Genomic DNA, 14,470 nt, shown 5'->3' on the forward strand with positions numbered 1-14,470 from the left:
GGCTTTATTTTGCAAAAGAGTGAAAGTTTAGGAGCACCGAGTATTTCCAAGGAGACAAATAACTGTCTCCGAAAATCCTCTTTCTGAAAAAAAAGTGCCTATGCTTCCACATCTTGGGCATTTCTTTCTTAGTAACCATGGGTTCTCCAGGAGTGTTCCAACCCTCAGATCCCTTTTTTCCCCCCCCCTGGATTCCTATAAGACATAGAGGAAACTATGTAAAGGTGTGGACAACTGCGCGGTAGTATTTGTCTTGGTCTCTGATTTTGAGTGATCCCGTTTCCACTTGTACTATAACCACCTTTCAGAGGAGCCCCAGAATCTAGTACAGTGCTGGGCACATAGTAAGCACTCAATAAACACATAATTAATCAACACTAACTGGGAAATTTCTCAAGGTCTGGATTCTGTTTCACATTATCTACTTGGTACCTCATATAGGGCCACATGCCGATAGGTGCTTATTGATTGATTTGATTGAGACGATAAATGGAATACCCACTCCGGCCTTTAACTCCTATGATAATGTGAATTTGGGCCCCTGGTCTTTTTCCTCATTTAACTTGTCTTGCCCAGACACTTGTAAGTTTGATACTTGTAATTGAGGTTGCCTGGGTTATCCCTGAAAGCTGCATTAGGAAGGATTCTTACATTCTTTGAGCCATGAGCGGTGGAAGAGATTATGAACGTTTTCAGTTCAGCCCTTCTAATCACACTATGAAGAAATAGGTGCATTATGGAAGTGACTTGTCCAAGATTATTCATTAATCCATGTAATGTTTCATTTCAGTACCTGTTTTATTCCAGAAGATGCAGAGAGTTAAGAGCAGTGTCTCCTACTTCCTAAATCTCCAGCCATAGTTCCCCTTCCAATGCCAACGTTAGTTTGGCTCCCTGTAAAAATTAATCACTTAGTACAGCGGTATCTTTCCCTTCGTTTTCCTCTTCCTAAATGCACATTGGTGGAGTCATATGTCCAAAATTTTGGCTGGGCCCTACTTAGGATGTCTGTTTCCAACTGTCTCATAACTATAGCACTCTATGGTAAAGAGATTTCATAGCACTTTGCTCCCAAAGGTAGGACAAGACTATTTTTTAAAAAACAAATCTTTCTTTGAGAAGTCCTTGAAAAATCCACAATGCTAGTGGTAAGGGAGGCGCTCTTGGCGTACTGCACAAGCAGACTGGGACTTGGGAACCCCTGTCTCAGAGGTCAGATGACTGTGTTTGGAGAGCATGTGATGAAATAATGGCTCTGCTGCTGAATGGTGTATAGAATCAGAGGAGCGTGAAGATGCGCCATTCAACAGCCACTCTCATCCTAGACAAGGAGTTCCTCTGTTCTGTACTTGAAGGAGACCAACGTTAGCTCCTCTTTGGTCCGAGGTATAAAAGTATGTGCTTGGACATGTAAAACCCAGTTATATCACTCTTTTTTTTTTTTTTTTTTTTTTTTTTTAATGAAGGTGGTCACTGGATGCGTGATTGTGGATAACTGAAGATTTGGGGCAGTCACTTCCCAGTTAGGGGCGTGGTTCAGTTCTGCTTGATACTGAATGTCTTCAGCGGTGAAGGCGGAGGGATTGGGGAGGATGGAGAGAAATGCCCGTTTGCTTCCTGTGGGCTTTTGCAAAGCTATGGGGACTTCTTGCCAGGGATGCTGCCTGGGTTTGAGAGAAGAACACATTAGGGCTAGAAGGAAAGATAACGAAAGGCGTCATGAGGTGGGTTGTTCTCAGGCCTGGACACTCGCTCCGGTTAGCGGGGGTGGCAGCAAGATGGTCTTCCACCCTGCTAGTTGGTACCCAAGAGGCCATGGCCTTTGACAGCACCGAAAAGCCCGTTGTCGGAGTAGGACATTGTTGTTTTCAACCTTTATTTATGTGTGTATTTAATTATAGGGGCAACGGTCAGAATCCTAGACGTTAAGGGTGGGTTAGAGAACTAAGTCCTTGCAGTATCGTTTGATGTAAGAAAATTGTACCAGCTAACCCGAGTTTGGAAAATATCAGGGGATATAGTTCTTGGCATAGGGCCTGTAAAAGCAAAAAAATCTGAAAACATACAGAAAATTCTCTCGTAAATCTGAATCTAGCTTTCTCCATTGGTTTACAGCCCTCTTGCCCGCCCCCCTCCCCACTTCATGAGAACAGAAGACACAGGCGGAAGGACCATCTGGCCCAGCATGCCAGCTTTTTATTTGCTTGCTCTCAATCCTACCTTCCTGTTTGCATCAGCTGTCCCTCTGCCCGTACTTTAGAAACCAATCAAGGTGTCTCCCAGACTCATTTATTCCCTTTGTTTTCACCGCCTTCTTGGGTAACTTTTTCCATATGCTTCCATCTTTGCCTCACAACAGACTTTTTTTTTTTTCCCCCCATCCAAAATGGCCTGCTTGGACTTAGGAAAAGCCATTTACTCAAATACGCAACAAAGTGTTTCTAAAGATCCCAAACAGTGTCTCATTACTTTCAGTGATTGGGATATATATTCCTATCTATGGAGGAAAACTCACTGTGTTTAAAAGTAACTGACTGATGGGCAGTGATGCGGAGTAGTATGAAATTAAAGAAATATATTGCTGTTAGCATTGAATCTGTTCCCTCCAGGTAAAATAGATGAATCTAAATCTGGAGCTACAGTCTGTGATTATTATTTTAAAAATATGGCATTTGTGTATTTCGTTGCCCCAGTTTGGCTCCAGTCCCTTCAACATGGTGACATTAGTACTCTTTATATTGCCTCTTGTGGACCAGTTTTCTTCAGCTGTTGCTAAAATTTGCTAAAATGCCAGATGTCATGTTGGAAACACGAAACCTGAAAGAAGGTCGTAAATCACAAAAACAAACCATAAAAAAATAAAATAAAATAAAATACCCCGAGCGCTGTGCTCTGGAGCTTCCCAGCTTTAAGTCTCCTGTTGTTCACCCCTCTCCCCGCTTCATCGTGGCCCCCACCCTGCCTCCATCTTTTAGGGCCCCGGGTGTGTGGGGGCTGCTGAGCAGCTTCTCACCTAAGGCTTGGTTGTTTATTTTGCAGATTCCGAGCAGAGCACTGGTTCAGACTCTGAGGTGCTCACTGAGCGGACTTCCTGCTCCTTTGACGCTCACTCTGACCTGGGCCCTGGGGCTGCAGGCCCTGTGCCTGCTGCCATGTCTTCCATGGAGGAGATTCAGGTGGAGCTGCAATGTGCTGACCTCTGGAAGAGGTTCCATGACATTGGAACTGAGATGATCATCACCAAAGCAGGCAGGTAAGGCCAAGTTCCTCTGCATGGAATGGAGAACAAACGTGGGAGCTGTTACATTTTCTTTTCTCTTGTTTGTGGTAGGTAGTAGTGGTGAAGCTAAAGCAACCTGCATGTGCTTTTTGACATCTGGAGGTCTTGATAATGTGCGTTCCTTGTGTTTATCGTGATTTTGTTAGTTTCCTCCAAGGACCCCTCCAACCTAAATCACTTCTACCCTTGCAAACATTTTCTGCCTGCAAATATATTCCAGCTAATACTGGAGATCCATGGTATAAAACAGCCAAACAATAGATTTCTAAACAAGTGTTACTCACTATCCAGTGTTTTCAAGAGAAAACGCCTGCATCTTCTAAGGCGTTTAAGCCAGCCAGGCATTTTGGTAAGAATTTTGTTTTTGGTAAAAGCTGGGCTTGGTGCAGTTTGGGAGCCTTGCTGATTGATCCATTGTGTTTTACTGTTGGCTTAAAATTATTACTTCAGTGGAATCTGGTGGAAACACTTTCAAAACTGTTTATGCAGGATGATAAAAGTTTCCAAAACCCAGCTTCTCTCAAAGTAAACACTGCTAATTAAGCTACTCCCTTACTGGTGTCTTAAAATTTTTGATAGGTAAGTATCTGTTTTGTTCTGATTAGTCAACATGTATTACATTATTTAAGTTTCACAGGAATCCTATGAGGTAAGGTATAGTAACCCCACACATGGATGAGGATGCAAAAGCTGGAAGAGGTTAATGAACTTGACTAAGGCCGCATAGGTACACAGATAGTAGTCTACACAAATCTCTTTGGCTCCAAAACAGTTGTTTTAACTGTTTATAATTCTGAACTGTTAAGAAATGGCCCTTGGATTTAAAATGGAAATGACTTTTTTTTTTTAAACTAAGGGGTTTCTTTTTTCTTTTTCTTCTTTTTTTTTTTGCTGTGCCCTTGGCATGCAGAAGTTCTGGGGCCAGGGATTGAATCTGAGCCACTGTAGTGACAAAGCTGAATGCTTAACTGCTAAGCCATCAGGGAACTTTGAAAATAATTTAAATAAAAATAAATTTGGACTGAGTTTTTAGTATGTAGGAAAAATTACTTAAATTTAAAACAGTTATCCTGCTTCTGTGTTTATAAAGCCAATCTTTATAGTCCCACATCAGAGAGACCAAAAGACTTACCTTACTGAGCATAAGCTGTCTTCATGAGTGTGGACATTTAACCTGTATTTTGATTGGCTCCAGTTCATTCGAATGCATATAGAGGAACTTCCCAATACAATAATATATCATGAAAAGATGAGCTTAAAATGAACTTAAATCAGATTCACTTTCATCCTCTTCTGAAACACTCTCCATTCTCTACATTTTTGTTGAAAAGAAAACCATTGAAAAACTCAGGAGGAGCAACTTTGAAGGAGAATTACCTTCGGTATTACTTTTTGTTTTTGACCGTGCCCATGGCATGCAAAAGTTCCTGGGCCAGGGAGCAAACCTGAGCCAGTGATCTCAGCAGTGACCTGAGACACAGCAGTGACAGCACTGAGTCCTTAAGTGCTAGGCCACCAGGGAACTCCTTTCAATATTATTTTTCAGAATTATTTTCAAAAACCACCTTTTTTTGTTACTTGAGTTTTAGTCTCTCCTGTTCTACATTTTGAGATATTAGGACTTGGAAGGAAACAGCAATTCAAGGGAAAATTTTTATTTTATTTTATTTTATTATTTTTCAGACAGGGCATTGGTTTAGTGAGAAGGGAAATCTTGCATTTTTTTTTGTCTATAAAGTTTTCCATTTTTTATTTTAGGTTTTTGCTTACTACTATTAGGTCTGCGTATTTCAGTCGCTTTTGTTCCTGGTATCATTCCCTTGTTGCCTGCACTTCAGTGAATTTTGTTTATCTGAGCATCTCCTTGACGACACTCTCCTGTGACCTCAGTGTTTTCTTCTGCAGTGTTTTCTTTTCCACGTCTCTGTCTTCACAAATTCACCTTGATCCCTGGATATATCCAGAGATTCCCAGCACAGACACACAGTTCGTTCTTTACCCAGTATCCCTTTATTTAGGTTCAGGAACTGCATTCATTGCTTCTATATTGTGTTGCCTCGTGAATGGCTATTGCTGCATGTAACTCTGTCCAAGTAATTCCAGAACTGCTCAGAAACATGCCAAGAAGTCTTCCTCTTCTGTGAATTTGCGTCATCGCCTCCCCATTCCCCAAGTCAATTCTTCCCTTTTCGCTTAATTTTTCAATAGTGTCCTTTTCCGTTTTAATTCTAATTTCCATTGTTCTTGGTTATGTTGGCTATGGGTGACCCTCTGTTCCTTTTCCCTCTCAAAAGATCTTAGTCACCATCTATTTCTCCTCATATCCCAAACTGTAATCCTGTTGATTCAGACCTACTGGAGTGCACAGAGCCCTCAATTTTTGTACCAACATAACCTGCACGATCAGCACCATGGACAGAAGTATTTATAAGGATTAATGGGTTTGGAAGTCAACAGAATTGGCCTAAATTTAGGCAGAAAATTAAAACCAAACACATCTCATTCTGTGGCTATGAAAGATAGATTTTTCTCTAGGGCGTTATGATGTTGCTTGATATTCTGTACTAAAATACTGACAAAAAGAGAAAGCAACTTTGGTAAGATTTTAAGAATTCAAGTATCACCATAGGATTTTAAATCAAGAGGTCCCCTTGAGGATTACTTAGTTCCTTTCCTTTGTTTTATAGATGGTGAGGTGAGGTTAAATGGCTTATCCAGAGGCACACACAGCTCATTCATTTTAGAACCTGGTTACTGGAAGGAGACAGGTAGCTTCTCCACTCAAGGTCGTATATACGTTCCAGACAAAACAGTATTGAATTTAAAAACATCTAGTCCCTTTACCTGAAGTCATCAAGAAAATAAATTCTTCTCTTTCGATGGCATGCAGCCTCTATAGATGGCTGAGAGGCACCACATTTTCTTAACTCACATAGCAAGGGAAAGGACCTTCCAGCCCTGGCAAGACGCTCTCCACACGTTTATATACACAGGGCAACCCTAAATCATTGTTCTTAAGAAGGGAATTAATGATCTATCTAACTATCTATCTATATATAGACCAAGGTTCCCAAATTTCTGTCCAAAGTGCCTTCCCTATAGTGAATGTTAGATTTAGTCATTCTGAGCAGCCCACTATCAAATTTCATTAGCCTACCATGAGACTAAAGTAGAAGGCTTTCAAATTAAACTTGGAAGAGTAGAGAAAGAAAATATAAAATGATGTACCAATAGAAGCTTCTGAAAGGTATAAAGTGGGAAAGAAGGACTAATTATATGTTATTCTTTGCACATATTTAAGAATCAGCCACCATCGCTATTTAAAGTCTACGGCCCCTCTTGTGCTTCCCTCCCAAATGTGATTATGATGTCACTAACCTATTGCTTTTTGAGTTGTTTTTGATGAGTAGTGGAGTGTGTGACCAGCACAGAAAGCCCCTCATGTAAACAACCAGTGCACATTTGCAGCATGGCTACCTGGGGTCAGGGTATGGTCTATGGCCGTGAAATGGAGCAAAGCCAATTAGGCCATATGTGGAATCAAGCCTGTGACCTTGACCTCATTAGCACCGTGCTCTGCCCAGCTCAACTAACTGGCCCCAGATGGTTAAGCTTAATGCAGCATTTTGTGTACAAGTACCCCAGAGCACACTCGCACAGGGCAATCCAAATTTTTGAACTGAGCACTTTTTATGTCTGGCTCCTAAATGAATGACATGCAAAAGAGCTGGATGTTTTTCTTCTTTCTTAGGGTTAGAGAAGAATGGTGGGTTTGATTTTAGACTCCTTGAAACTTAATACCTCTTTGGGGCTGCTCCCTTGCCTCCTCCTCAATTAGGAGCATGGTTGTAAAGCACCACATCCTGACCTCGCTTGCTTTGGCAAGTTTAACAAGCCATTGTGGTAGAAACAAGGTATTGCCCAGAGGCCACTAGAATTCATTTGGTATTTGCTCCCTATTCCACAGGGTCTTTCCTCTGACACACACGTTGACAGCCTGAGAACTTGCAGAAATTTTTCTATAGTTTTACGTGTTAAAAAAAAAACAACAAACAAACTTTGGTGGTTTTTGTTTGGGAACTGGTAACACCTTCCTTTTTTTTTTTCTTCTTTTCTTGAGATATTATTTTTAGCGTGGTCATTTTCAAGTAGATGCAAATCAAAAATATTTCATCATCACTGCAATCAGCTGTGATAAACTCCTTGGGGAATAACTAGAAGTGTATTAAGTATGAGAGTATAAATGTATTTAAGAATGCTATAGTCTAATAGTAAATATATGTACACACATTCTGTCTGTATGTTTCTTGTCTCTCTCACATTAAAGATTAACTAATAGTATAAAGCAGGGTATGTATGAGCTCTTGGAGAATATGAATAAGCAAACGGTTCAATTTAAGTTAAGAAAAGGTGCTATTTCAGCAATGTAAATCCTCAGTATTGCTGATAGTGATAATTTCCAAAGTGCAAAAAACAACAGCCAACTTAGAGAATTAGAAGAGATTAGATTTTTTAAATTTTCTTTTTAGGGCCAACACCCACGGCACATGGCGGTTCCCAGGCCAGGGGTCAAATCAGAGCTACAGCTGCCAGCCTACACCACAGCCACGGCAATGCCAGATCTGAGCCGCATCTGCGACCTACACCACAGCTCATGGCAACACCAGAGACTTAACCCACTGAGTGAGGCCAGGGATCAAACCTGCAACCTCATGGTTCACTAGTCGGATTCTTTTCCGCTGTGCCATGATGGGAATTCCAGAAGAGGTTAGACTTTGGTGTGCTTAGTCTTCCTATTAAGAAGACACTCATCAAGCTTTTACTCTTGCTACCTCTCCCTCTCTGGTCACTGAGCTTCCTACCTTATTCCCCTTCATAGGAGGATGTTTCCTGCCATGAGAGTGAAAATCACCGGCCTAGATCCACACCAGCAATACTACATAGCAATGGACATTGTACCTGTGGACAATAAAAGATACAGGTAATGATGACTCTGAGATGTGGAATTGTGGGCATCGCCAGCATCCCAGGATGGTTCTGTAAACTCACTAGATGAAGCATTTTAATAGTTCACTGTACAATGTACTATACAGGGAACAAGGATGAAGGATGTGCCAATGGCCTGTGGCAGAACACAAGGCAGGAAAGTACTCACTAGAGGTAGAAAGTCAGAACTCAGTAATGGTTTGGTTTGGAGTCCACCTTAACATCTCTCTAAAGAGTGGAGTTATATGGTGTCTGCCAGAGGAGCAAAAATCAAATGGATTTTTTTTTTTGTCCTTTTAGGACCACACCCATGGCATACGGAAGTTCCCAGGCTAGGGGTCAAATCGGAGCTGTAGCTGCCAGCCTATACCACAGTCACACAGCAACACAGGATCTGAGCCACATCTGCGACCTACACCACAGTTCATGACAATGCTGGATCCTAACCCACTGAGTGAGGCCAGGGATCGAACCTGCATCCTCATGGATACTAGTTGGGTTTGTTTCCACTGCACCACGATGGGAACTCCAGAAGAGATTAGACTTTGGTGTGCTTAGCCTGTGCTGAGCCACAATGGGAACTCCTCAAATGGATCTTAAGTCTGAAACTAATTCAGTTAACATTAAATGTGATGAACATATTGAGTGATTTGGTTTATGAAATACTAAGTTAGCTGAGATGACTTATTTCAGAAAGGGGAAGGAGAAGTGGATTAGTGCAGTACATTCAGCCATATAAGTAGTGGATTACCCTGTGGATGATGGAGGGGCACAATGGGAGAACTGGGTAAGACCTTGAGAAGAACATCTAGCTAGGGAGAATTATTGGTCATTAATGTGGCTTGCAAACAAGTTTGCTAAATAACTTTCTTTCCAAGCCATTAAAAGCCAACATGGTCTCCATGCCTCTGGGATGGCTTACACGTAGATCTTGTCTAAAGCAAGTGTGCCTGGGTCACTTTGCTGTGCAGCAGAAATTGATAGAGCAATGCAAATCAACCAAAATACAAATAAAGCAAGTTGTGGCTTAATTGATCTCTTGAGCACTCAGTCAAATCAATGAGTCATGGCTCATTTTTTAAATGTTGCGGAACTTGGCCCTAAACCCAGAATTTGGAGGCAGGAGGTGGATAAAGAAGAGCGTTACCCGTATGTTAGGGGGAGAGGTGACTATGAGAGAAGTGGTCTTGATGCGGGACTTAGGAAGGGAGATGCTTCCAGTCTGTTTTAGGAGATCTTGGGAATTGTGATTTGGACTGAGTGCCACTGTTTGCCAAGTCCCATGTGATCTTTTGAACTGAATAGCAGGGAAGTGTCAGGTTCGTGGAGAACACTCTTCCGAATCACAGGGCAACTGGCAAAGGCTGGAAAACTGACCTTTTCTTTGCTACCACCAACGTCTCGTCTCCAGTGGCTTTGTGCGAAAATAATGTGGAAGATGATGACGTTCAAAACTGGGTTCATCAAAGAAAACACTCACTGGGAAGACGGTGGGGTTGATGGTGTTTCTGGGAAAGGTTGCGCTAAGCCAGAGGCCTCCGTTTTCATTGAAAATTCTGGTTCTTAGCTAGGAAATGGTTAACAAGTGAGAGGCTTGGAGGGTCTCTCTGCACATGGCTGTGTTTTATAGGACAATATGGAAGATGTTTTTAATAAGGAACCAAATCCTGAGCAAGTGGCCAATGGATTATATGGTTTGCATTTGAAAGGTGAAAGGTTGCAGTAAAATACCTTTTCCATCGCTAAGCACGTGGGTTCAGGATGCCTGTGTGCACACAGGGGTGCAAGGCAAGGAGAGGAAGAAGAAAGCAAGAGGGCTGTGAGAATGTTTTCCTTGTGAGAGCTACAGCTTTGATCGTTAACCACAACCCTTTTCTGCCCTCCCCCACCCATCTTGTTTTCCATTTCCATCTCTATTTCATTTTCCCTGGTTATTCACCCTTCCCTTTTTCTCCTTTGTATTCTCTCTGCTTAATCCATTCTTGTCATCTCTTTATGTCTCCTCCCTCCTGTCCCTAATTGCTTCCTGGGCCTTTCTTCCCTCCCTGCATCCCCGGATCGCCCTCTCTCTCTCTCTCTCTCTGTCCCAGATATGTGTATCACAGCTCCAAGTGGATGGTGGCTGGCAACGCTGATTCCCCCGTGCCCCCGAGAGTCTATATACACCCTGATTCTCTAGCTTCTGGAGATACTTGGATGAGACAGGTGGTCAGTTTCGACAAACTCAAGCTGACCAACAATGAACTGGATGATCAAGGACACGTGAGTCGAGGAATCCCATGTCCCCCCACCTCCCCTTCCTCTGTCTTCCCCTTCTTTGCTATGGAGCTGACAGCCTTAAGCTTTTGCAAATAGGTAAAATAAGAATCTCTCTACCACTTTGAGTCATTTTAAGTAGATAAGCACAAAAGGGCTTTTTTCCCTCTTGTGAGATTACATTTAGTACAAATCTAATATTTAGCCCATGTCTGCTCTGCATCAAGTTGTGTTTATCAGATGGAGTTCTTGTGCTCCAGGAACGCACCATCAAGTCAGGAGAATTCAGACAGAAACACAGGATAAATGAATCACAACATGTAGTAGAATTTAGTAGAATCACAACATCTGGTAGTAGAATCACAACATTTAGTAGGATAATTCACAGCGCAGAGCACTCAGAGAAACCGTTGTAGGCATAGTTCTGGCTGACTGGTCAAGGAGTTTATTTTTTAATTTGTTTTGTCTTTTTTTTTTTTAAGGGCTGCACCTGCAGCATATGTAAGTTCCCAGGCTAGGGGTCACATTGGAGCTGCAGCTGTGGGCCTATACCATAGCCACAGCAACGCCAGATCCTTAACCCACTGAGTGAGGCCAGGGATCGAACCTGCATCCTCATGGATATTAGTTGGGTTCCTAAGCCACTGAGCCACTGCAGGAACTCCCAAGACATTTATGAATTTATAAGAGAGGACTAGGCCTTAGGGCTTTCCAGGTAGAATTGGTGCACCTGATGCTGTTAATTTATTTTTGGTAGTAAAACCCATACTGAACTTTCACGGACTGCCAGGATCCACATTGGATGCTATGGGAAGATCCTATGGGAAGAGGGAGCTAAAACCCTGGCTCCTTTCTTTAGGGAAATGGTAATTTTCTGAGGAAGGGCGAACACACATACACCCTTCACTCTTGCATGTTGTAAGAGAATGACCATAAATTCAATAACGAAGTGCAAAGAACAGCTCGTAGAATTTAAAGACAGATGAGCCCATATGAAAAGTTTGAAGCAGGAGGCAATGCCTGTCTCATAGCAGAGGTTCTGAGACCTTGTAGTGGGGTGTTGCCTCCTGGTACGAGAGCCAACTCATTCGGTATTTACCCGATAAAAATGAACATGTTGCCTTCACTACCTGCGATGGGGATCCTGTGCTCTGTGGTTTGTTGTGACATGATGCCGTCCATCACCTAGTCCTTCCAGCCGTGGGCATGAACACTGGTTGTCCGTTTCTTGCACATCCTACCCCCCCACCCCACCCCAGCTGTGTTCATCCTGCAAAGCTTTTATCTTGTGATTTTGTTTGCCTGAGAGCTTGAAAAGAGGCAGGGACTTCAGAGGCAACCCCGGAGTGACGGACGTGTCCCCTCCTCGTTTCAGATCATTCTTCACTCCATGCACAAATACCAGCCCCGAGTTCACGTGATTCGCAAGGATTTCAGCAGCGACCTTTCGCCCACCAAACCTGTCCCGGTTGGGGATGGAGTGAAAACATTCAACTTCCCTGAGACCGTGTTCACCACCGTCACAGCCTATCAGAACCAGCAGGTAAGAGGCTGCCTCTTGTGCGTTTCCTGCTGTGGCCACTTTTACAGGCCTTTTATTCATGCTTTTGTAAGAAGGGCTTAGTCCCTCTGCATGGCACTGAAGCGCTGGAATGAGACACCGGGCTTGCGGCGCACACAGGGCACTGGTGATGACAAGGCGGTAATGCCAGCAGCAGCTGTCATCGTCTAGATTTAGATCAGAGGCAGGATCTTTGACCAGGAGGACCAAACCTCCTAAGCCATGGCCCTGGCTCTCTGTACTTGTACCCACGCTCATGATCTCTGCTGCCTCCTGGCAAATGTTCCTCATCACTTGAAATTCCTGAGGTTTGATTCATTCCTTCCCTCTTAGCCTCTCCGTGTAGCCCTCCATCAGGCTACTTCAAAGTCATCCTGCCTCTCAAACTCCGTGTCAGACCCACTGCTTCCAGTTACACTTTCAGACTACATTTGCCTCCGTGTGCTCATCAGCCACACCCTACGATCTCTCTGTTTTTATCTCGGTAATATATTCATTCATTCCATAAATATTTATGGAGGACTTACAGTGTTTTAAGCTCAGTAGAGAAATTGAGCTGCTTCAGACTTATTTCTCCCTCAGCAAAGAACAGTTTTAGTTGAGTGAATGACTCGTAAAAACATAATGATGATACAGTGGAATAACTTAAGGACACAGATGTGGACAGGGTGGGGTTTGTTTTTGTTTTTTTGTTTTTCGGTGGGGGTTTTGGGTTTTTGTTTTTGTTTTTTTTTTTGGTTTTTTTGGTTTGGGGAATGAGGGATGTTTTTCTGGAAGAACTGATGCTTTTTTCTGAGGCTGAGACACACACAGGAATCAGCCAGACAAATGGAGGAGGTATGTGGGTGGGGAGGGTAAGGGAGAGCCAAGTGTGGAATCCCTGTGGACATTCTGAACAGTGTTCTTATTTTGAGAAGGGTGACTCGGTAGATTTACAAGTGATCTCACGTTATGGAGTTCTTTGAAAGTTGCACGTGAATCTCATTTGTGTAAGTTAGATCGTATTTCATATTTTGGTGAATTGTCTCAATAATAGGATCCTGCAGTGAATCCTTTTCTGAAACAAAAGAGTATTTGCTTGTTTATTTTGCTTGAAAGGCTGCATATTTTTATTTGGGGCCTGCTTGGAGCAAAATGGCCTTACACTGGAGTACTCAATACCTTTTGTGTTGGATACTATGCTTAGTGCTCTGACAAAAAAAAAAGCAATGAAGGAAAACTGTTTACTTACCAAGTATTTATTAAGGGTTTACTATGTTCCAGGCAAGTAAGGGAAGTTTTATAATCTTTAGTTCATATAGAACATTTTTCTGTCTTTCATAGCACATCTGGCTAAGATTCCTTGGCTGTTTTTTTACCTTTAGGAGAATTTGATATACAGCAACCCCTTAGTCCGATAAATGTGAGGTACCTTGTGGTTGTTGGGCTTTCTCAGCAGCTGTAAAGTGGCCTCAACATCAGACTTTTCTTTTAGATGTCGCATTTGATTTAAAAGAGAGGAAGAGCCTTGGTTTGCTGCAGGTACTTTAAAAAAAAAATTATTCGACTCTCTCAAACCCCTCAGGTTGTGAAGTTTTAGAGGCCATGAGGGGTCCTTACAGAACACTTCAGTAATCAAGATTTTTCAAGCTCTTTGGAGTTCCCGTTGTGGCTCAGCAGAAATGAGCCCAAGAGCCCAGCTGCTATCCGTGAGGATGTGGGTTGGGTCCTGCATTGCTGTGGCTGTGGCATAGGCCGGCAGAGGTAGCTCTGATTCGACGCCTAGTCTAGGAACTTCCATATGCCGGGGGTATGGCCCTAAAGAGAAAAAAAAACAAAAAACAAAAAACAAAAAACTTTTTCAAGCTCTGATCCAAGTCACTCAATATAGACAATATAGACAAGCAATACAGACAAGGCTTTTGAAGCACGGGAAACCTTGGGTTTCACTGTGTTTCAGATGTGGAGGAACATGAATCTAAGTTCTTTGAATAGTTGTTTGGACTTTTTCTAAGCTACCCCAGCCACCGTTTTGATCATTACTTTCTCACGAAGGCAGAGAGATATGGCAGTCAGTTAGTTCCACTTTAGAATGTTGTTTCTAGAGCAAACTGGAAGGCTGATGAAGCACCCTTCTATGGCCTCATCGAGATTGGTTCTGGAGGCCAAGAGGGTCAGTATTATAACCCAAGTGGAAATGAACACCACCACTCACTGTGACAATGAAAGGAGACCAGACCTGGGTACCCCACATCCCTTTCACTTCCTCTGCATTATTTCCTACCTGGTATTCCTGCATCCGGATCCATTGTACTCACATAGATATTTTGTCTCTATCTGGACTGCAGTGGGGGCAGTGGTGGCTCGGTGGGGATGGAATGCCACGACTGAGATCCTGGTACTAGATC

The 14,470-nt window shown here is 42.7% G+C and overlaps 1 protein-coding gene across 3 annotated transcripts in view; it reads left to right on the top strand.

The window, feature by feature from the left end:
* Nucleotides 1-14,470, top strand: part of TBX15 (T-box transcription factor 15) — a 113,109-nt gene that overhangs the window by 60,138 nt on the left and 38,501 nt on the right. For all 3 annotated transcript variants that reach the window (XM_047784885.1, XM_047784887.1, XM_047784886.1), the window contains exons 2-5: nt 3,040-3,253; nt 8,160-8,261; nt 10,357-10,528; nt 11,898-12,065. In XM_047784885.1, the coding sequence (XP_047640841.1) occupies nt 3,040-3,253; nt 8,160-8,261; nt 10,357-10,528; nt 11,898-12,065 (656 nt within the window). The remainder of the gene's footprint in view (nt 1-3,039; nt 3,254-8,159; nt 8,262-10,356; nt 10,529-11,897; nt 12,066-14,470) is intronic.

The sequence above is a fragment of the Phacochoerus africanus genome, chromosome 6, assembly GCF_016906955.1.
Source record: "Phacochoerus africanus isolate WHEZ1 chromosome 6, ROS_Pafr_v1, whole genome shotgun sequence".
NCBI classification, from domain to species: domain Eukaryota; kingdom Metazoa; phylum Chordata; class Mammalia; order Artiodactyla; family Suidae; genus Phacochoerus; species Phacochoerus africanus.